This window comes from Haliotis rubra, unplaced genomic scaffold (assembly GCF_003918875.1).
Source record: "Haliotis rubra isolate DU_JTF1 unplaced genomic scaffold, ASM391887v1 Scf1644, whole genome shotgun sequence".
Lineage (NCBI taxonomy): Eukaryota > Metazoa > Mollusca > Gastropoda > Lepetellida > Haliotidae > Haliotis > Haliotis rubra.
The window spans coordinates 91,542-115,012 of NW_025765608.1; the positions used below are offsets into that span (position 1 = coordinate 91,542).

General features: G+C 39.0%; 1 protein-coding gene across 1 annotated transcript; it reads left to right on the forward strand.

The window, feature by feature from the left end:
• The first annotated feature begins 6,697 nt into the window (after window positions 1-6,697).
• LOC124271928 (cubilin-like) lies at window positions 6,698-22,061 on the forward strand. Its single transcript, XM_046707106.1, has 13 exons — window positions 6,698-6,794; window positions 7,393-7,533; window positions 11,081-11,171; window positions 11,639-11,760; window positions 12,401-12,556; window positions 13,187-13,268; window positions 14,789-14,925; window positions 16,778-16,951; window positions 18,319-18,409; window positions 19,208-19,347; window positions 20,113-20,256; window positions 21,387-21,468; window positions 22,028-22,061. Exons 1-13 carry the CDS (start codon window positions 6,698-6,700, stop codon window positions 22,059-22,061), a joined length of 1,491 nt encoding a protein of 496 aa, XP_046563062.1.
• Window positions 22,062-23,471: the final 1,410 nt, after the last annotated feature.

Consider the following 23,471-nt stretch of genomic DNA (forward strand, 5'->3'; position numbering starts at 1 on the left):
AGTCCCTGATATGAACATATTTTACAGAAAATAAGTTCATAGTAAAAAAAAATATATAATATAATGAAAAGGAGCCCTGAGACTTTCTCCTGAAGCTGTGGAAATCTAGACTTGCCACATTTTGTAGACTTGCGTGGGCTTGGATATATTTGCTTCAGGGTCTGTATGACAGACGACGTCCCAACATACGCTCAGTCACATGTGTCTCCAGGTCACGGAGAATCAGTGGTTAGAGGCCCGTGTTGCAATTCTCATGCGTTTGCCAGGCGCGTAGCAAGCCATTTTTTCGTGTAAGCCCTATGGGCTGCAAAGCCTTATATTTAGGTGGTATTGAGGGCTTGCCCAACTTTCATTTTTTATGAGACCTGAAGACTTATCGTTTGACGTTTGATGATTTCAATAGCTTCAAAATATTGTGGAAAGACTTCCGCCTGGATCCCCCCTTAAATTTCATTCTAGTCAAATCATATCATCTGAATATATATATATATATTCCTCATCTGATAAAGATGAGTTTTAACATTTTTTTGTTTATTGTATCTGAACATACTGAAAGACATATTCTACTTCTAAAAATGCCACTCAAAGAAAGTTTTCCTCATCGTTAAAATTAAGGGGGGGGGGGGGGAATACGGACGAAAGTGTTACCGATACAATACCATACATCGAGTATTTGGTGTTGTTTCTAAAATAATGGATAAACAAATGAAAAATAAACAACTGCATTTCAGTGATGATTCACATATAATCATAACTGTAACAAAACACCCTCATACATGTCGATGGAAAAACAATCACCACTGAAAGTTATGATATGAAGAATAACCTGTTTACTGTACATGGTAATGCTTTAATCAAAGAATATTGAAGTCAGTATGATTCATAGAGGGATTTCCATTTTTTAAATGGAAAGTGTTTGTAGGTATTTCTGGCAAGAATTAGAAGAAAAAATATTTTTTAGCAAAGATCATGTGTAAGCTCGAGCTGTTTTTTATAATGGTAGCCACGCCCCTGTTTGCATGTGTTGTTGACGCGGCATGGACGCTTTGTAACATCACTATTTGATTATGATTCACAAACACATGCCCATGATATGGTCGGAATCGTGCCAAGGATTAGCAGATATTTATCACGAAAACAAAGGCCTATAGGTTCGATCACAAACATTTCGTTTTACAGCTTCTCTTTTCTTAACATGCTCACGTCAAAACTTATTTAATTTCTAATCGCAGATTAAAGAATAACACAATAAATAGTATGCCAAATTATTGTTACCATGACAACCCTGTGATATTTCACCTTATGTAAGAGAGTAATGCAGATGATACTGTCGGCCGTAAATTTTGATAAGTTGCTTCATCGCTATCAATAAACACTGGGTATCTATACAAATATTTGTGTGATCAAAGGCCATCTGATAGAGTATGTGGTCTCTGGTGTGATGGAGGAGAACTTGCGTCGCTAGTTTTCTCGATAATCTGAACACAAGTATGTAGCGTGAAACCGGCAGATACTTTAGAAGAAAGTGTTTGCCCTACCTGTAACAACGATGTCCCGTGTCTATAAAAGGGATATAATGTGGGGACGAATGACATGTACTTTTATCTTGGCCCGTTTATGATGATACATACTGCGATCTTTCACAATAATCCCTCTGGCTATCAGATTGAGGGTACGTTTTTAAACATAACCGGTATTTCTAGTATTGTATTTATAAAGTTCTTCGAACGTTCTCCAAATACGTCCGTCAGATACATCGCGCACTACCCTTTTCTCTTTTGATCTTCTCGAATTTCACAAAAGGCACGGAGATCCAACATGTCTATGATATACTCAGAGAACGCACCCGCCTGTGCTATCCGGTCATAATCGCTACACGATAAAAACAATTTTTCATTTCATGTCTCACAGAATATATAATTTGATATGGCATTGTTTGTTATCGTATACTTTTGCGTTAGTGAAACAAATGTGGACAACTTTAAAGTTTATGTATGGCGTTATTACAGCAAAGGCTGAGCGAATGGAGAAATAACATTGTTCAGGCACTGTGAGACTATTAAGGAAGGTCACATGCAGTGCAATAATATTCCAATTATGTACTGCCACAAAATATTTTACAGTAGTGATGCGCGAGCAGAACAGACTTAAGAAATTACGAGTTGGTTCGTGTAGCATATTTGGTTGTGCTCCAAGAGAGACAAAGTGCTATTCTATTGGGACATCTAGGGACACTTGCGAGGACAAGGGGGCAACGCATCGCCCTTTGTTCACCACTGAACCTTTTAATCCCTCGACAAACATGCACCTCACAAGATTTGCCAACACCACAGACAAGGCGTAACTGATACTGGCAGCAAGAGCGAGTGCAGCTTGATAAGGCGTGTTAGCTTACGTAGTACTGATTTCTTTGTCAGGCTCTTTTGTCGATAAGAATATTGAGGTCATGTGAACGTTGATTTGAAACGTACTAAAATGTGTGAAAATGAAATTACATGAACCAAGTAATTCACATGATGGAAACATATGATCATCTTGCTTGAGTACAGGTAACATGAAGGTGTATTAACCGTTCATATACATACCCCTGAAATCCGGTATGATACATAAATATCTAAGGTGTGTAAATATTTGAAAATTTGAAAATTTACATGTGTTTCCCCACCTAAGTAAATTCACATGTTTCCAACCCGAGTAAACTTAGAACGAAATTGGAAGTTTTAGCACCCATTGAAATTCAAAGGAATGCATTGGAAATACTGTATGATCATGTATTTACTGGGGTATCCTTGCACAATTCGGTCAGGGCATACATGAACGAGGTGCTTGTGCATACGAAAATGTACGATGAGCATATGTTTCAAAGGTATAGATTCATATGAAATATATGCCCGAAGTTAGGAAATATCTGAAAACATACGTAAATCCGGTCATAGCATGTATTTCTACTGTATTTACGTTTATTTCAATGGTTTACTATCCGGCTTTTGGTCCTGTGTAATTAGTCACAAGCAACCTATGTTGGTCGTGAGAGACGAGGCCCGTGAAAATTTCGGTTAGAATTATTCTTCAACAACCCACGTGCGTCGCTAGAGGCGACTAACGGGATCGGGTGGTCAGACTCGCTGACTTGGTTGACACATGTCATCGTATCCCAATTGCGTAGATCGATGCTCATGATGCTGATCACTGGCTTGTCTGGACCAGACTCGATTATTTACAGACCACCGCCATTTTGCTGGAATATTGCTGAGTGCGGTGTTAAACAACACACCAACCAACCAACCAACCAACGTTAGAGGCACGTATCGGGAGATCAGGCTTGGTTCATGCATGTCATCGTCTCCCTTGTTGTGTAGACCAGTGGTGATGACCGCTGGAATATTGCTGAAAAACAAACATGCAAACAAATAAACAAAGATGATAGGCGAACAAATAGATCGGGTGGTTAGGTTCGATGATTTGTTTGAAAGCGTGTGTTCGTATCCTGACAGGATGGACTGTTGCTCACACTATCGACCACTGGGTTGTAAGGTCCAGACACACAGATTTACAGACCTTCGCCATGTAACAGGACTGTTAAATGTTATACGACAAGAAAATAAATGACCCACATGCTGCCTCAGAATGAAAACAGCTGAATGCCTTTTCTTATAATTAGCATGTATACTGAACATTAAAAGTTCGGTATCATGAATGCTTTTGTGATGTATTGATTAATTGTGTGCACGGTCTTCACTACATATAAAATCCTTAGACACATTCATGCTCCCTGATATTTTCTGTTTACTATATATACATTGGTGTGGCAATGAACTGCGCAAGTTGTTAAGAACGCTCAAGTCAATTTAACGATTAGCTTATTTCTTATCCGTGCGTTTAGAATCGGGATTTGTCGTGGTTTTGAGGTTAGATATATTAGTGTTATAATATGTCATATGATTGTTTTCCAGCAATTTAACCTGTCAGTATTCAATTCAAGCAGCAGATGCATCAGACAGCGTGCGGTTGGAGTTTACAGACGTTGACGTTCAATCAGCTGAATCTTGTCGTTATGACAGCATCGGCGTGACAAATACAAGTAATGCATTAAACTATTTCTGAATCTAAACATTGAATGGTACCAAGAACAAGTATGCAGCGGTACAGCGGTTTGACGCACCGCAATTCGGTGTGGGGTCTGATTCTATCAGGATGTGCTGATGGTGGTTTCGAATCCAAGGTTCGCTCTGATTAGGATCCCTGGTTTGGTCAGCAACATACCCGTGCGTCTGGTCTTTACTTGCCATTGCGTGTGTTTGTGACAAGAAGACCATTTGTCATAGACCTGCTTATGATACCTTCGGAGTCGTTCTGCAGTATAATGGGCGTTAGATCATGTGTACAACGACCATCACAACACCGCTACAGTGATATGAAATTGATGTAATCAGGAACACGTATATAGTATACAATAAAACCAAACTCTGTGCCTACATTATACTGACCATTGTGGCTATGCACATATTGGCTGAGTCACAGCTGAGTGGATAACACGATGTGTGCATAAATCAATATTGTCACAGTTTCAGGTGGCGATGACCCAGTTGCCACTATCTGTGGCACGGCGACCTCACGTTATCAAGGAGGAAATAACATGAAGGTCACATTCATATCGGATGGGTCAAAGGTCAATAAAGGATTTTCGGCTGAATATCGGAGTGTGCCGAGTGAGATTTATTTATCTATTTTCATGTCATTGAAGTAAATTATAGTAATACCAAATAATAAAATAATAGTTATAATAAACCGATATTAATGATGAGGATTATTTAGATCTTCGTTGTTATAATGTGAAAGCATTCATTCTTCCAAAACATTCGGTTTAAACACTTACTCATTTTATTCTTTATACTTTTCTGGTTTATTGCCTTTGTTATTTTTACTGTGTTCTTGTATTGTCAGATTGTACATGTGAGTACAAACATGTTCGATCACTGTATGGTCTTTAAGATAATGCACTAAAACAAGACCCATTTTCAAGTTGTAAATTTGTGAAATATGTATTTCCAAAATCGCAGTTTTCAAAAGTAATATATTAAATATCTATCATCTGTCCTAGCTTTTGAATCAGCTAAATTTGTTTAGATTTCACCTATTTCAAAATGTGGAAATGGTGCGCAACAGAATTATTTATTCCACTGATGTTATTTAAGATGTTTTTAGCAATACAAAGTAGCGAGACATCTTTTATATTTCGTATCTTTCAGAGGAAGACTGTTCCATGCAAGTGGAAGCAACAGATACGGACTCTTTCATCCTGTCGCCAGGGTACCCGACTCAGTACTTTAGGTAATACTATACAGTATTTACTCTGCTCATTTGTTCTTGAACAAATATGTCATTGTAACCTTAGACTTATTTGAAGTCGTAGTGAATAATAGTTACGTTTACATTTTGTGGTTCAGCTCAGAAGTGAATGTGTATTGTTTGACCCCGTAGTCACATATCGCGTCAACGTGTACGAAATCGAGGATGAACCAGCCGAAACAGTGCTAGATTTGTCCAATCTCCTTGAACCAATTCTTAGCTAAATTATGATGCCGAAAATGCTCGTGGTAGATAGATGATAGATAAGTAGAAGAGTTCCTTGCAAAGATAGCGAAGTATTCCAAGCAAAGATAGCGACATGTTTACTCTGTGAAAAAACCCGTGAAATCACTAAATCTATATCTCTGTTACGGAATATGGGTCAAAGTTATTGTTGCCAGTGGTTACGGCTGAGTAACAATATTTATAAAGGTGAAATATAGTGGACGTCAACTTGATATATGATATGAGAAACACCGAGTTTCACTTGATGAAGGAGTAAGAATATACCAGATTGCTGAAGTTAACACTACTAGATTTTCACCCTAAATGTGTAACACTTCCAAATTCCATTCAAAGTCCCTAATTGATTTGTACCTGATAGTTTTTATTGGTATAAATGCTATTGTCTAGGGGAGCTTACTCCAGGCGTGTCAACATAGAAAGAGTCCTTGGGGTACAAATGGAAAGAGACTTTTGACAAATTGCTGCTTACAGACTGACATTTTCATTCTTTAATTTAATTTCTGTTCCGCTTTGCAAAATCTATATACTTGTCACCATACAAGTGACGTATTACACAGTGACCTGCCATGAAACGTCAGAAGGTAGTGTGCACATTTTGTGATCTAGGTAACTTACTTATGAGCAACTTGCTTAATACATATTTTACGGTAATTGATTCCACTGATAGAGACGACATGTGAAGACTCTTTTAACATCACAATTGTCACAAACTTCCAGTACAAAGCGACATATATAGGCCCTGCGATGTCCAAGAGGATATCATGTAGAAATATATAGGGAAGATAAATATACAGATCAAACTTCTTAATGAGACATCCGCAAGTATAACTAACAGTTCTTCTGGAAGGATTATTTCCCGATAGCTACGTGAAGCATTCATACTATGAATGAAGGATGACACAGGATAGGTGGTGATGCACCTTACAAAGTCAGTGGATGATTCGTTATGTGGCACTCAAAGTGTTCTGTTCATTACATAAAAGAGGTCTTTCGCTAGATAGATTAAGGTTTGTCATGCCCTGGTTGGTAACTGCATCCTTCTTTTGTGTAAATGAAGCTTTGTTCCTCCAGTAACCTGAACTGCCGCTGGACAATCGTTGCTATGGACAACGATGCTGTGGTGGAACTGGTTGCTGCCACCTCCAACATCGCAGACACCTCCACATCTTGCAGCAGCGACAGAGTGACAGTGATGAACTGTAAGTTTCTGTATACAATTTCTGTATACAATCTTTATTTTTATAAATACAAAGTGTTGACTAAATACAAGATTATGTTACTTAGTTCAGCAGTTGTAAGTCTTAGAGAGCTTGCTGTGAAATATACATACCTAAAGTGATATCAAATTGTTATACACCATGAATACAAACGCAGGGTTAATCAGTATTGTGGGCGGAGGTGATGTAAACATAACAATATCGTCGTACAATGTTGGCTTGTAATTGTGAAACTTCCCTGGATTTCGTAATGATTTATCTCAAGCTACAAGCTTGATTTAACGTGACAGAAGCTTTGTCAAACTACCTGATTTTGCAATTTCATTTTATACACATTTATGTAACACACATATATAGTATAGGACTTAACGGATAAATAAAAAACTTTCAGATGAGTTTAAAAGTCTGAAACATTCAGATGTTCAGCCGATATGACATTTTGGTGATGTCGATAACTGTAACACATATTCATGTGAATGAAAACAAGTTTCATGAATGAAAACAAAGTACATCTGTCATATGTATGAAGTGTGTTACCAGGTTCGTAAATTTATATGCTCACCTTCTATTACCACCTCAGCTAACACAGCAGAACTGGGGACATTCTGTGGAACAAACACACCTACATATGAGAGTACCGGACCAAACATGACTGTGATCTTCACTACTGACGCAACCAACCAAGCAACAGGGTTTCGTCTGAAATACAAACAGAAACAAGGTAGGTCACGTTTCAAGAGATTCATACCAGTATAACTCATGCCTATTAACTTTTGAGTTTATAAGGGGAATAGCGTTTCGTTCTAAATTCAAACAGAAACATCGATCACGTTTCCAGAGATGCATAACAGTATTTATTATCTACGAGGGCGAAACAATCGGGGTTAATATTTTTCATGCGATGCTCTAGGGCAAAATATCACTTTGTCATGGTGACGTGACATCATGAACAATGCTATGTCGTCACGTTTCTTCTATGACTGCGTTCTACATGCGTCGACGGCGGGTAGCCAGCCTATGTTTGAAAGTAGATTTTGGTTTATTTTCCTCAATTTTGACGACTTCGGTAATACATAGAGCATTATATTCGTGCCCACATCATACTAAAGTATGCTCTGGCCAACATTTAGACACTCTTGTCGTAAACATGACATGGGCACTCATGTAATATCCTCTGTAACTCATATAATATTAGTTACACGCTGTTTTGAAAGGGTGTACGGGACTGTAAAACCCTTGTAAACCCTTGTAAATTCTGTATTTCCTGAGGCGCGGAATTTACAAGGGTCTTACAGTCCCGTACGCAGCCTCAGGAAATACGGAATTTTCAAGGGTCTTACAGTCCCGTACACCCTTGCAAAACACTGTGACGAATTTATTACCCTTAAGATCTTTATTTAGCTTATATTTTTAAACAACAACTTTCAATCATCGGCAGAATGAGACGCATTTAACGTTTAGCCATGATTTTTCCTGAACGGTCATAAAGGGAGATAACCCGGGAATGGCTTAGTTTATGATAAAAATTATCGAATTTGAGGTCTTGTTAAACCACAAGTGAAATACAGAAACATTATATTTTTTTATATATTCTGACACAAACAAATAAGAAATTATGACAACTATTTTATTACTCTGTTTATACTCATAATTGTATACGCCAACAAATTTCGAAGCGATCAGCCGTTTGGCAGCCACATTCCATCTAAGGTCAAGGTCATCCGTACAACCCGTGTAGTGTGTCACATGACAGATTTGACGGGGTATACGGTTCGTACACCCTGGCAAATCCACCTACAGCGGTGGGGTAGCCAGGTGGTTAAAGCGTTCGCTCGTCACGCCGAAGACCCGGGTTCGAATCCTCACATGGGCACAATGTGTGAAGCCCATTTCTGGTGTGCCCCGCCGTGATATTGCTGGAATATTGCTAAAAGCGGCGTAAAACCATACTCACTCACCTACAAGGTTTGGTCTGCTTTGGCTATCGACCAGTCACAATTCGACAAATTTATCTTGAGAGTAATAAGGGCATTTATACAGGAAATAAGAAAAGAAGCAATGACATGTGTTTACGCCATCACAGACGGCATATTATCACTGTCTGTTATCTGTTGAGGGATTTCATGATTTCATGAGTCACAGTTGTAGAATCTCGACTCTGCTTTCAGCAGAGAGATTTCATATGGATGTGGAAAGGGTTTTGTTGCTTCCTGTTTAATATTCAGTGCAGATTCTGTCAGATACAAGTGTAGAATGCCTATAAGATCGAGGTGTATTTAAGGAAATAATTATTAATAAATTTAAATACAATGAAACGTTGCATGCATCTTTGGGCAATATTCCCTTGGGATAAAAGAAACGCGAGAGTACCAATATATCATATGCATTGCTGTTTTCGGGTTACTAACTTCTAGGGCGGTGCAGTATTACTGGTAAACCGGTATATACCGGTACAGTATCTTGCTATACGATATTCGCGATATGGTTCAGATTCTGCAATATATTGGGTCATCCATAGTTAGCTCCCTTTGCATTATCTGTCCTTGATTTCCATAGCAAAAAAATGTGTTCTAAAAGTGCCAAATATACTTTTATTTCTGTTGGTTTCATGTAACATTTTACAATTGGGATAATCTTTATAAGTGGCTCCAAAAGTGCCAAATATTCTACCAAATGCGTTACGTTTTGTGGGTTTGAATGGTTTCATATGTGACAATTTGGAGGAATGAAGGGACCACTCATAATTTATGGCTTGGGGGGTGATGATGATTTTTATGGTAAAGCATGTACAATGTGAAAGCCCCCACCCAAAAAAAAAGATTATGTACAAAATAAGTCACACCCCACCCTGCATGTCATGTACAAATCAATGACCCACCCTCCCCTTCACATAATTTCTTAGCATAATTTAAAACATATTATTATATACAAACTTGCTGCCCCCCCACAGTGCGTGTGTACAAATTGCTCCCCAGAACTAACCGAGTGGAACCCCCTATCCCCACCCCAACCCACCCTCTTAAAATCAAAATCATCATCACCCTCCCTAACCATAAATTATGAACGGTCCCTAAGTGGCCTCAAATAAACCAATTCTTCAGTAGAGGCTCTGGCTCTGAGTGGCCATTTCACGATTCCAATTATTTTGTTATATTTGTTTGTTTCATAATATACCATGTGTTTCAATTTACCGTAAAGGCCTAAGTCTTTCTAAAGCTTTAAGTCTTACTAACTGTATAACGACATCCTAGTCAAGGAGCTCAGTTATTGGAGGTCACATGAGATGTTTAAGCTCAAGTAGTTCACCTAAATCTTGTTTTTGTTTCATTTGCAATAGTTTATGTCAACACATGTTTTATATTTGAGTTGAATCTGAATTAATCACTGACATACAGTAACAATAATTGCAAGCTGCATTGAAGTGCATTCTGTTGAAGCACTGACCATGAAGCTTTTGTCATACTATTACTATACTTTATCATTATGTTCTCAAACGTTTGTTGCAATACCTCAATTAAACATTCCAGATTAAGGTTCTATATCATTATATTTATCTGTAAACCACTGGCATACAGCCATGCACAATGAGGACTGGGAGCCTGAAAGTATGGTGTAACAGCAACTAAGAAGATAATGTAGCACACAGAGAGCTGTTATGAATTTATGATGTATGCACTTGGGCAGAAATACTCCATTCAATATATCACAATATATATTGCAATATCTCTTAAATTATTGCAATATATCGCAATAGGAGAATCAGGGCAATATCCAGCCCTACTAAATTCGTATAGTAAGCGATTTAGTAAAGATCTTGGCATAGATCAGAGCATGTGTGGAGCGAGTGCAGCAAAGACATGCAGTAGTTTAGTGAAGAGCACTACAGTTATATAGATACGCAATAAATACACATACAATTGTAATATTATCTGAACTGAATCGTTGAAGCAATGAGTGATGAAATGACATGAAGTATTTTCGTATAGGTGGAATTCATGTAATATTTTTACTTAAAAAAAAAAAAATGTAAACCGTCACATGTCGCCCGACGGAACGGACATCAGACGGAACCAACTTTGGACAAACTGTTTTATTTGTTGGGTGTTTAATGCAATGACATCAGGTGTATTTGCTGATGATATGTTTCAAGCCATTTGTTTTTGTCATTTACTTCAATAATATGAAGTAAGTTAAAGCTCAATGACGTATGACTCTGATATATGTTTTACAGTTTCCCACAAGTAATACCGTGCCATAATGCTTTACAGTCACACCTCCACCTTCATCGTGTGGAGGGACATTGACAGCTTCTGTTCGCGAACAACTACTTTCTCCAGGTTATCCAAGAGCATATCTGAGGTAAATTGAAACATCCTCGTGTTCAACTGATTACCGAGTGCTTATATGTAAACCTTTAAAGAGATGAAGTAATTTAAACAAATATTGTTAGGTTTTTTGTTTGTGTTGGTAAGCTTCATTTGTCTTACCATAGGCATTTCCGGTATTTTCGCGTCATCTTATGTTGGAGGAAATCTCAAAAGTTGATATTATGAAGGGAAATCTCAAAAGTTGATATTTACCAGTATGAAGGCACCGATTAGCATGGGTTAGGATCAGTGCCTGCAAGCTGAATCTTGGGGTGAAACCTCCGATCAACCTACGCTATCAAGGGACTCGCAACTCACAATTCACAAAGAATTGCTATGGTCTGTTTGTCCACTTGCGTGTTTCTTGTCCAGATATATTTCATCTGATTAGTATTACCGAGCAACTGTGTACACAATTATTACTCATAGCAACGAATTAATATGTACTTCGTTTTACAGATCCCAAACATGCACTTGGACAATTACAGCCCTGAATGAAAGCCTCGTCAATCTGTATGTCGATGACATTGATGTAGAAGCTGGTGATCAGTGTCTGTTGGATAGCCTAAAGATATACGATGGTATGCAATTGCATGACTCAATTATGTAATTTATCCAGGGCGAGATTTTTAACACTCTCAATTAGTCGAATTAAGTCAAAATGATGTACATTTTGTTTCATGACACTTATAAACATTCTTCCATTCATTTACATCCTCCAAAACATGAAAAAAACATGTATTTTGAGCAAAAACAAACATTCCCGCCCATGGGCGAGGTATTTTAAATTTTGAGTTTTCGAAAAAATACAGCAAAATGGTTTCATCTTTAGCATATATTCATGATAACTGCATGTTTAATTTTGTCAAATACTTTGTCAGAAACTGGCGACAATGCGGAAAGTGCCTGAACTTTTGGGTTTCCAGAATTAATTTGTGACGTGTTTCCTCAAAACCGCTGTAATTATGACCATATAATTACAACCACAGAACAAGACTTTATATATCATCAGTAGTCTTTACACTGGGCCAAACTTTTAAAACAAAGCCAAATTTTAACCTTTTCCCCCATAAACCTATGTGGATCAGTGGAATGAATAACTCAGCCACTTCAAGATATCTCGTGTACAAAACACGAAAAAACGTATAGAATATAAAAGAAATTTATTTGGATATATGTGTATGTGTTAGTGTAAATTTGGTACACCTTAATTGTTCACAGGGGGTAGTTCAACGAGTCCCCACCTGAAAACTTTGTGTGGACAAGTGAAAGGTTACAGGTTACAAAGTACAGGGAATGTGATGACCCTTGTCTTCACCACTGACGACTCCAACAACGGCAGAGGGTTCAACGTCTCTTATCAACAAACCTCAACTGGTTTGTATGTTTCAAATCAATCTGAGTACATCATGATAAATATCGTTCCAACAGATCACCAAATCATTCGTCACCACTCGCCCCTTTCCGTAACCTCCTATTCGGCTTGTCCCGGAATAACACGAATGGTCACGAATGATCACCAAATGTAGACGTAGCTCTCCAGTGTTGGGCTTTGTTCATAAACTATAATTCGAATAATTAAAAACGTTTTAATTTCTAGATACTGTATGAATAATGTGGATAAAGTTCTTTCTGTTTGTAAAAATATATATGGCGTAGAAACTCACGAATATGTTACGTCCTCTTCCTTTCAATGTCACACCCGTGAAGATCCGGGTTAGAACTGATCTTCAGTAACCCATGCTTTTTGTAAGAGGCGACTAAGGGGATCGGGTGGTCAGGCTCGCTGACTTGGTTGACACATGTCATTATATCCCAATTACGTAGATCGATGCTCATGATGTTGATCACTGGATTGTCTGATCCAGACTCGATTATTTACAGACTGCTGTCATATTGCTGGAATATTGCTGTGTGCGGCGTTACACAACAAACAAACAACACACTTTTCTATTTCAGGGTTATTGAAGTCCACAGTGTAACTGTATTTTGTTGTTTTCCATACAGAATTAAAGTGCTCCGGAACACTTAAAGCTGCAAACACATATTCCTACATCACCTCACCGCAGTACCCGAACCCCTTCCCAGGGTTTGTATTTATATTCTAGAATAAGGACTAAACAAAGTTGTCCTCGGAAAATTAAACCTCGTTAGTCGGGACTCCTTTCTTCCAGAAACTCCATTTTTCGGACATGCTGTGAATGTACTCGTTTTATAACGGTTAATAACGTTTTGACAGTGTGGCGACAATGTTGGGCAGTCTTAAAAGAGGGAGCTGATAAAAATATATCAGTCTGTATAGCATCGTTTTTTAATACTGAATTCTATATGGAGAAAAATCTTAGTCTCTGTTTCAAATACAATTCATAGTTATCCCATTCAGTGTATCTCATTTTATCGTGATAAATAACCCGACCAATTCTTTTGTGGTACCAAAGATAAACGTGATGTGTCACTGGATAAATCATATTTGTAAAATTCAGGAAACAATGACCATTGTAATATTATTAATTCGCGTATATTTCAAGAATACCCTTATCTCACTCAAACCTTTCTGTAACAACATCCTAGAGAAATGTGATGCTTGTGTTGAAACGTTCAAAAAATCAAGTACACGTCCTAATGTACAGACATGACATCAAATATGAGACGCTGTACATGTGACATGACGTAACAATATGAATACGGACAAGCGATTCAGGATCCTTGGTCATCCTGCAGACTTCCAAATGAACAACCCGTGTTAGTAATTGATCTTCAGTAAGCCATGCTTGTCGTAAGGACGACTAACAGGATCGGGTGGTCAGGTTCGCTGACTTGTTCGACACATGTCATCATATCTCAATTGCGTAGATCGATGTTCATGCTCTTGATCACTGGGTTGTCTGGTCCAGTCTCGATTATTTACAGATGATAGCTGGAATATTGCTGTGTGCGGCGTAAAACTAAACTCACTCACTCCAAATAAACACTGAGTGTATGTGTTTTAGATATATCTAACAGTTGGTACCTATCAATATGAAGGTGAAAAAATGAGAGCTGTCAGTATACTCAAACATTCAAGTGACTGGGTTCATACAAGTCTATCAATACCTCCTGACGATTCACAGACTGAAATTTGTGAAATATCAACTCTTACGAAAGGCCATATTGAACACTTCACATTGTGAAAGAGAAAATTTGTGTTGTCTGTTTGAAATCAATTGTAACTACTTTTTGAGTGAGTATAGTATCTTTTCGTATCTTGGTATTTTCATCTGGAAACAACATACGAGTATTCCGAAGAGTTGGAAGTTTGAAAACGCTTCGCATGAGACAAGCATATTACACATCAGGGTTAATAAAGAAACATTGCTACTAATTATGAAACGATACACATAAAAGTAACAACGTCCAAGTTAAAGTTTGCTTCACCATTGCTTTAAGGTCATAGAGTGAGTGAGTTTAGTGTTTAGCAATGAGCTAAACGAGCTTTAACCACTAGGCTTCTCCGCCCACTCAAATGTAATGCAATACCGATCACTACATGATATAATGTTTATGAGTAAACCTTTTTATGAATTGTACCATAAGGCTGAACTAATTATGTAAAACCTTTTTAAATTTTAGTAATGCAAGCTGTACGTCGTACAAAATAATCGGCGAATATGGCCTTGACTACAGAATCAAACTCGAAGTGCTGGAGTCAAATCTCCCTGAACCAGTAAATGGCGAGTGTACGAGCGACTACATAACGGTACATGATGGTGAGTGGATTGCCATTCTTTTAACCACTTTAGGTTGTGGCAGAGTTTCAAGTCTGTGAAATGATATGATGTATGACATATAGTCTCATGGATTATCTCCCCATTAGCTTATCGTTGTACATGTCATTTTGCCTAGTATGACATTGCTGTATTCCTTGGATTTGTTCTTGTTTGTGTCGTGTGTCCTAAACTCGCTCTTTGACAGAAATCAGTACCATAAATTATTTATACATGTGGTGAATAAAGATATTACTTACGTATCTATCTCAGAGGTTCAGGACAGTTCGTTAAAATTGTCATTTCAAGTTTACTGAGAAAACAATATGTAAAATGCTGGACATCCTGATTGATAACATATTTGTAACATTTGGGGGTAAGACATGTAGACAGTAGTCACCCTAATGGGCACCAATAGTGGCCCCCTCCTTGCGGATCCCGTTCTGTATGCACATGCACTTTCTGCACGGGTTGACGAAAATCCAAACTAGGTAGCCAAGAAGTTCATCTTTAACTCTAGGTGTATCAAAGGTCTGGTACCGTCCACTAACTTTTATAGCCAAATCCTTCTCATTAAAATCCCCTCCCACCTTCCCCGAAATAAAGGAGAGTTTGACGTTTGACCGACTGTTTCATATTTAGATCTATGCATAAAAATTCAGAGTGACATGCCTGTATGACAAAAGGAACGATTTCATTTATCTAATAGTCTACTTTTCGTTCATGTCGAGCAATATTCCAGCAATTCAAGCCTTTGGTGTTTACAGCTACAATCGGGCATGCACCTTTCACAGTGATATCGAAAAGTGTCATACGAGTCTCAGAAGTAGTTCGATGAAGGTTACAACATTCAAAGCTTCAGTAAAGCTTTCAAAATGTTTTATGGTATATATGTAGAGGACATTCCAAATTTGATGCATCTGTGACAAAAATGACGTCCGGTGGACCTATTTTGACTTGAACCATATGCTCCCAAGTACCTTCAGGTGAGCAATGACTGGCCTTTGCCTTTGTTTATGGCGGGTGCCAGCGGTTTGAAAAGGATACACATGGTATCATTACTATTTGATACTAGGGCTATGTATTGGCAAATGGATTGTATTGCAATATACTACGATTCAGGTATCCGTATTGCGATATATTGGGAATTTAAGTGTTTGACAGAGAGTGACACTAATTGTGCATGTCAATCCTATTTTCTACATTATAAGTCCCTAAACAAATATGTTATGGTTCTGATAACAGCAATCTCAAAATTAGGTTGTATAGACTTGGATTCTATTTTCTTTTTTATACAATTTATAGTATATATGTCGTTTTTTCATTGAATAACGACGGAAAACATTTGTTGTGAATGTAAGTATGTGTAGATTTTTTTTTACCTATAAAGATAATCACAAAAACTTCATATATGTTCTTTACCCAATATACCGGTTTTCAGAAAAAATATTGCAATGCGTACGTATCTTTTGAAAATCGTATGGCGATATATCGGTATACCGGTAATACCGTGCAGTCCTATATGATACTGATTATACAGTCGACTCTGCTTTTAGCAGGGATTTGTTATTGTTACTTCAAATGACCACCTGTAAAGTGACTAGCCGTTGACGGAGAGGGCAACTGTACGTTCACGACAGTGATTGGTTGTACCATCCGGTGAGGGCACGTTTAAAGATTAGGATCAGATCTTGGTGTTTTATTCCCTGACATGGATCATGCTCGCAAGCGTCTATTTGTCTAACACGATTACTTACAAGTTGCATGCTACCCTTTGTAACATGAATGTTACTGATAACACAATACATGACTCTGTCACCCTGAATACCTTGCCTGATTTCCTTGTGTTTCAAAGGCTGGCAGAGCACTTCGATACCACTCAAGTCCATTAATACCCAGAAGTCCCGCTTCTGTGGTAAGGAGCTGCCGACATTTGTGAGCCCAGCCTTGTTGTTTTTCCAGTTCCACAGTACACAAGCAACAACAAGCAGCAACTTCCGGATGAGATATCAGCAAGGAATATTTGCCGGTAATGTGAATCTTTCAGTGAACTGGGTATTTGACAAGGGAAACCAAGCTCTGTTTCACAAAGTTGTGGTACCGCTACTAGTGTCTTAAGTCTATGTTACAGTATAGGAGGTACGTCATTCGTGAATTCATAGCTTTGTGAAACGGGGCCCAGATGTTTAGACGTTGATTACAATATGTCTTTTGCATCACAATAGTACGTTCTCCACAGATTGTTTCAAAGGCAAGTATCACATATAACACATCTTTTGTGTAATGGATGTATCCAGTGTAGTGTATACAAAGCCTCCCGAAGTGTTCATGGAGAATACCGCACTTCCCAACTCTTGGCACTTCTCAAGAGATATGTAACTCATTTGGTGAATATTTCAGTAAACTAGCTAACCATCTCAATCAGACGATTATGATCACGGCTTTGAAAAAGGTGTTTGTGAGGGAATTGCTTTTATTGTTCACGACATAAGATATTTTCATAGAGATATTGGATATTGCATTTACCCAGGATAAGATCTGGCCCGATCTCCAGAAAGTGAGTGAGTGAGTATGGATTTACGACGCGTTTAGCAGTATTCAAGCAATATCATGGCGGGGGACACCAGAAATGGGCTTCACACATTGTAACCATGTGGGAAATCGAACCCAGGTCTTCATTGTGACGAGCGTATGCTTTAACCATTAGCCTACTCCATCGCCCCTATAGATTAAGGTCCTTTCCAACACACGAGTCTTTCCGTACAGAATCACTCACCTTATGTCTCTGTTTCTAAAGTGAAATCACATATCATACACTAAATTTGATATCCACCTTACCTTAGGAGATTATTCTATCGATTCCAATAGAGGACACCTCTCAGTTCTTTTATACTAATGAGTATTAATATGTTATAATGGCCGACCGCGGTCAACTCGCCACTGTGAAACGAACGGGACACACATGGGTCACATCGGACCCACAACGAGTGCGGCGTGTAGGAAAGAAACTCCTTGTCACTGGTTTATCAATATGTTTCAGTTTCCACTTTCATTATTGCATGTGCGTCAACTTTGATTTGTGGCAATACAGTGTCATTTATAATCTTGGAACAGCGATGCAAGGCGAGCGATACTGTACGGAATATGTAAATATCGCATAACTGTTATTCGTTTTATCTATGAGTACTGATACATTTTGTATTTACGGAGACCGAAGAAGGCGTTTAAAGTTTGTAACAAATAAGGCCATGATTGGTGCAATGACTCAAAGATAGAATGATGTGTAGTTTATCGCATATCTGAAGATGATCAAGTCTTTATGTTATACAATGCTTTGATATACCAGCAGTTGGTGGTGTATATATATTATTATTAACTATGTCTGTTGTAACTCAGATGAATTTGTGTCTCCCTGTGGCGGGACACTGACAGCAACGGATGATGTCCAGAACATAACATCACCGAATTATCCTGGCAATTATACAGGGTGAGATTCTTTCTTGTTGTATATTATATAAGAGCGTGCATACGTGAATTCATTTAATATTTCTGAAGGAAACTTGAATAACTGTAGTCACAAGTCTAGGGGAGATAACTCATTTGCTTTAAATCTTGCCACGTGTACTGTTTTTTTTAATTGCATTGTAATCGTCAATTTGGGACCGTTATGGCTGGGTTGGGGGCGGTGTGTGTTTGTGTGTGTGTGTGTGTGTGGTGATGATGAATTTTTATGGAGAAGCATGTACAAATAAGTAACCCCCCTGCATGTCATGTGCAAAATCAATGCAACCCCCCCCCTTCCCATAATGTTTAAGCATAATTTTAAAATAATTTCATGAACAAAACTGCTGACCCCCCTAGTACATGAGCACAAACTTGATGACCCCCTGCCTCCCCAGAACAAAATGGTGCCCCCCCTTAAAATCATCACACACTCTCACACACACACACACACACACACTCTCACACACACACACACACACACACACACACACACACAGATAGAGAGCCATAAATTATGAATGGCCCCTTACCATGCTCAACATGACTGATAAGATGCTGTGTACCCATCACATGTTGTATTGATGAGTTGAGGGCCTCCTTGAAAGAAGGGCAGTTGTCATAATAAATTATCATATAGCGAAGTGACGTAAGTTTTATGAAAAAGTAGTCTTCCGCCACCGATGAGCAACACGCACTGTGCGCTAGCGCACTTATCATGTTGTTACCGCATGCTACTCATTATAACGCTTGCTAACTAATCTCGAACAATCTTTCTCTTTAGGTTCTTAAACTGTACGTGGACCATTACATCAGCGGATAGCACCAAGATGGTACGGCTAACCTCAAGAAACTTCCAACTGCTTAGGAGGCCATATCCTTATGACTGTGACTCCTATATTACTTGGTTGAAGATATACGACGGTAAGACTAATGACGGGATAATGGATAAATACTAGCACGACACACCGGGCGAGTGAGTCGTGCATTACGCTGCTTTGAAAAACAACATTCAAGGTATAAGACAAAATATGATGGATGTCAGCCTCTTTTTTATTGTATGCACACCGTTTCAGGGCTTTTCCTTGCCCCTTCGTTAGGTAAATGATTCACAATGATCCTTACTTGAATACCAACTTCTATATGCCTCTCAAGAACTTCAACATTCAAGCTATATCATGGTGGGGGGAAACTTTTAAACACTTGAAGATAGGGGTTAGGATTGGTCTTCATCAGCCCCTGCTTGTCGTAAGAGGTGACTGGTGGGATCGGGTGGTCAGGCTCGGCTTGGTTTACACGTCATTGTTTCCGAGTTGCTCAGACGGATGTTCATGCTGTTGATCGCTACACCATTGCTTACAAACACCCCATGCCAGCCCCAGAACACCAGACGCTTGCAGTGTGCGAAATAGCCACTGGCCCGCTAGCCCGTGGTTAGTAAAACTCCAATCGGGCCAGTAAATCTCCACAGCCACTGGCCCGGCTGGATAGGGAATTTTCACGGGGCCATTTATTTTTATGGCATTTTATCTTTTTGTAATCTTTTGGTTAATTTCCTGCCAGTGAATTATTTTGTGGGCTAGTAACTTACAGGCATAGCAAAATTTGGAAACTTTTTCGCACACTGGATGCTATTACCTATTTTAGTGTTTTTATCCACATGTGCTGATAGTATAGTCGCTGTTTCAGGTAACGTCAACAGCACTGACTACGCCTATGAATGTAACAACCAGGCTCTAATGCAGCGTCAGAGCAGTCAAAACATAATGGCAGTGGCATTTCAAACATATGGTTTTTCCGGAGCCTTCAATCTTCAGTACATTCAAACAGCAGGTAACTGTGTAAATTAGATATTGAATATATATTAAAGATAATCATTCTATGTTTGAATTAACGTGTACCTGTGGCACATACTGGTCGTGCAATACGATGGAACTGTTACCAGACGCAGGGGCAGCATGTGCCACAGCTGCAGCGCAAGACAGGTTCATAAAGTTTCGACACCTACGCGATAGGCTCATCAGCTCCGATTGCGTAGGATTTCAGCCCAGACATTAAGGAACTCGTATTCACCCCATACGACCTGTTTGAGACGTCAGTTTGACTGATCAGCACCGTCGGCTGCGACTTCAATGTATGACCACAACAGCGAGACGTGTTTGATTTAGTGACGTTGTTTACGTCGTGTTTACATGCTCGAAACTGCATGCATGAAGTAGACAACTTTTGCGTCGTAGGGGTATTGATGTGGGCTGCCATCTCACATACCGGTAGGACAGACTTGGTACACGTCCAGGACAATTTAGCGGCACAGCGTTACACACACGACATCCCTCGGTCACACGTCCTTCTCATTATGCAAGAAGCAAAACTCATTTTTCAATACGACAAATCCCAACCTGTCTGACAACGGTCTTCTTGAGGACCCGCAACATCCAATTACTGCCTTGACCCTCAAGGTCTTTATATCTGAACCCCCATGGGGTGCTCTTGAGCAACAGCTACAGAACTTCTAACATTAGGTTCAGGTACTGCGGGAAGAGTGGTCGAGCATACCCCAGGCCACAATTCATAATCTGATTGGTTCCATTGGGGAACGATCGCAGGCAGTTCTAGATTCTCATGGGGGGCATATAAGATATTGCGGGAGATGATCTACACCTTGGCATTCAATTGCTTCATGTGTGCCCCGATGAACCTCGGTCAATGACAATGACGTGTACCAAACGTGTGACGTTTGAACAATTTACTGTGATCTGCTGATGCATTTTCTGTTTTACAGAGTATATATTGAGAAACCTGATTAGTTGTATAATACATGAAGTATACATCTGAAAACCGCTTTTGGATTTCTTGTTTTACAGAGTACATATTATTAAACCTGAAGTTATTTTAAAGAGCATATATGAGTTAATATTTTATAGCAAGGACAATCAATACTAACGATACATATATTTTTTCAGAAATGGTGCCGTGTGATTGTGTAAAAGATATCGGCAAGTACGGTACGCTAAACCTTCCTGGAAACGTACAAGGTTCAGTGAGGTAAGTAGATTATCGAAAAACATAATCAAATCTGGTACTATGTGGATAGACATAACTCAACTTGAAACAACTATCAAATAATTACTTCATCATTGTAATTCCTGCAATCTGATTACTTGAATCTTTCGCACGAAAGGCTGCAACAACCGAGAATGTTTTCACCACAGTAGCCTAAGGGGTAATCACCATGCAAGTTGAGGGAAATACCTGACTACTGTATCCTCAAGAACTATTACCGTTGTTTCCTCAATCCTTGATATACTACAAATTCAGTCCAAAATTATCAGTACACTCTCTGAATGTTCGACAATTGTTGCTTTTTTAGAATTAAGCTAAGGGACCATTCATAATTTTTGGCTTGTGGTGGGTGTGTGTGTTGTTGTGATGATGATTTTTATGGAGAAGCATGTACAATGTGAATGACCCCCCCTAAAATTTATATACAAAATAAGTGACCGCCCTGCATGTCATGTACAAAATCAATGACCCCCCTCCCTTTCCCATAGTTTCTATGCATAATATTAAACATATGGACGTATTTTTATGTACAAAATTGCAGACCCCCTCCTAGTTCCCCAGAACAAAATTGGTGACCGCCCTTAAAATCATCATCTATCACACACACACACACACACACACACACACACACACACACACACACACACACACACACACACACACACACACACACACACACACACACACACCCAGCCATAAATTACGAACGGTCCCTAACACAAAACGCCAACACTTGACTCCCTCCGAACTGCCAAACCCGATTCCGTAGGGCATAAAATGGTAAATATATCATGATTATGAAAAGTCTGAATTACAACATATAACGTCTTCGCCAGAGAATAATCAGTCTCCGGTACCTGCTGAAGCAAAGTCCGTGGGACGTAAAAGGCCAAACAGTGATGAAACTATCTTGCTACATAATGAGATGTGTTAGAGCAGGATCTTCCTTCTGTAATAGACCCGTGAAGATCCGGGTAAGATTGATCTTCAGTAACCCATGCTTGTCGTAAAAGGCGACTAACGGGATCGGGTGGTCAGACTCGCTGACTTGGTTGACACGTGTCATCGTATCCCAATTGCGTAGATCGAAGCTCATGCTGTTGATCACTGGATTGTCTGGTCCAGACTCGATTATTTACAGACTGCTGCCATATAGCTGTTTTATTGCTGAATGCAGTGTAAAACTCACTCCTTTAATGGGGGTAAACTCTACGAGGAAATATATACATGAGAGAGTTAAATGTAAGACCAAGGTGGTGGAGGTACCAACCATGCATGGACATGGTGAGCTGCAGAACGTAGTTGGTGCAAGTTGATAAATGTAGTAGCAAATATGTTTTATCCAGATGGTTTTTATAGTGTATGGCAGGTATTGGAAGCATATGTATGTATAGTCTGTTTCGGGGAAAATATTCGTTTTACAGGAATTATGCAATACAGTGTTTCTTTCATTTTCAATAACTTTCCAGAGGCGGTACCTGCTCATGGTTGGTACGGAGAACACCAATGGAGAAAGGCAGGCACATGAAACTGACGTTCAACTCGACTGCGTTAATTAAAAGTCCTAATTGCACGGAGGATTACATAAGGGTACATGATGGTACGTTTTTCTACAATCCTATGTTAAAAAACCCAACATGTCGTGATGTTGTACCGTGTTAATTTCCAAGTTGGAACTAAAAGAAATACCGGGAATCATTCAGAATATGCAGAATTGTGCTGTAATCAAACAAGTGTATTTCTGAAAAGGTATCACTATGGCAGTACGAGATAGAGTGGCAGTAAACATGTGAAGGTAATAATACAAGAGTAGTGATTATAGTTATGAAGACAGTGATGGTAATATTCACCTCTGAGCAACAGTAATTTAACTTGGAACATTCCAGTATCCAGGGCATAAAGATCATCACGAGCAATGCTTGAATTGTGGCTTGAGGGGCGATGGAGTAGCCTCGTGCTTAAAGCGTTAGCTCGTCACGCCGAAG

Excerpts from the sequence above, each read along its gene's own strand:
- LOC124271928 (XM_046707106.1), top strand. The coding sequence starts at position 6,698 with ATGGACAACGATGCTGTGGTGGAACTGGTTGCTGCCACCTCCAACATC. Across the intron at positions 12,557-13,186 it reads TTATCAACAAACCTCAACTG|AATTAAAGTGCTCCGGAACA; the intron begins GTTTGTATGTTT and ends TTTTCCATACAG. Across the intron at positions 19,348-20,112 it reads TTGGTTGAAGATATACGACG|GTAACGTCAACAGCACTGAC; the intron begins GTAAGACTAATG and ends TCGCTGTTTCAG.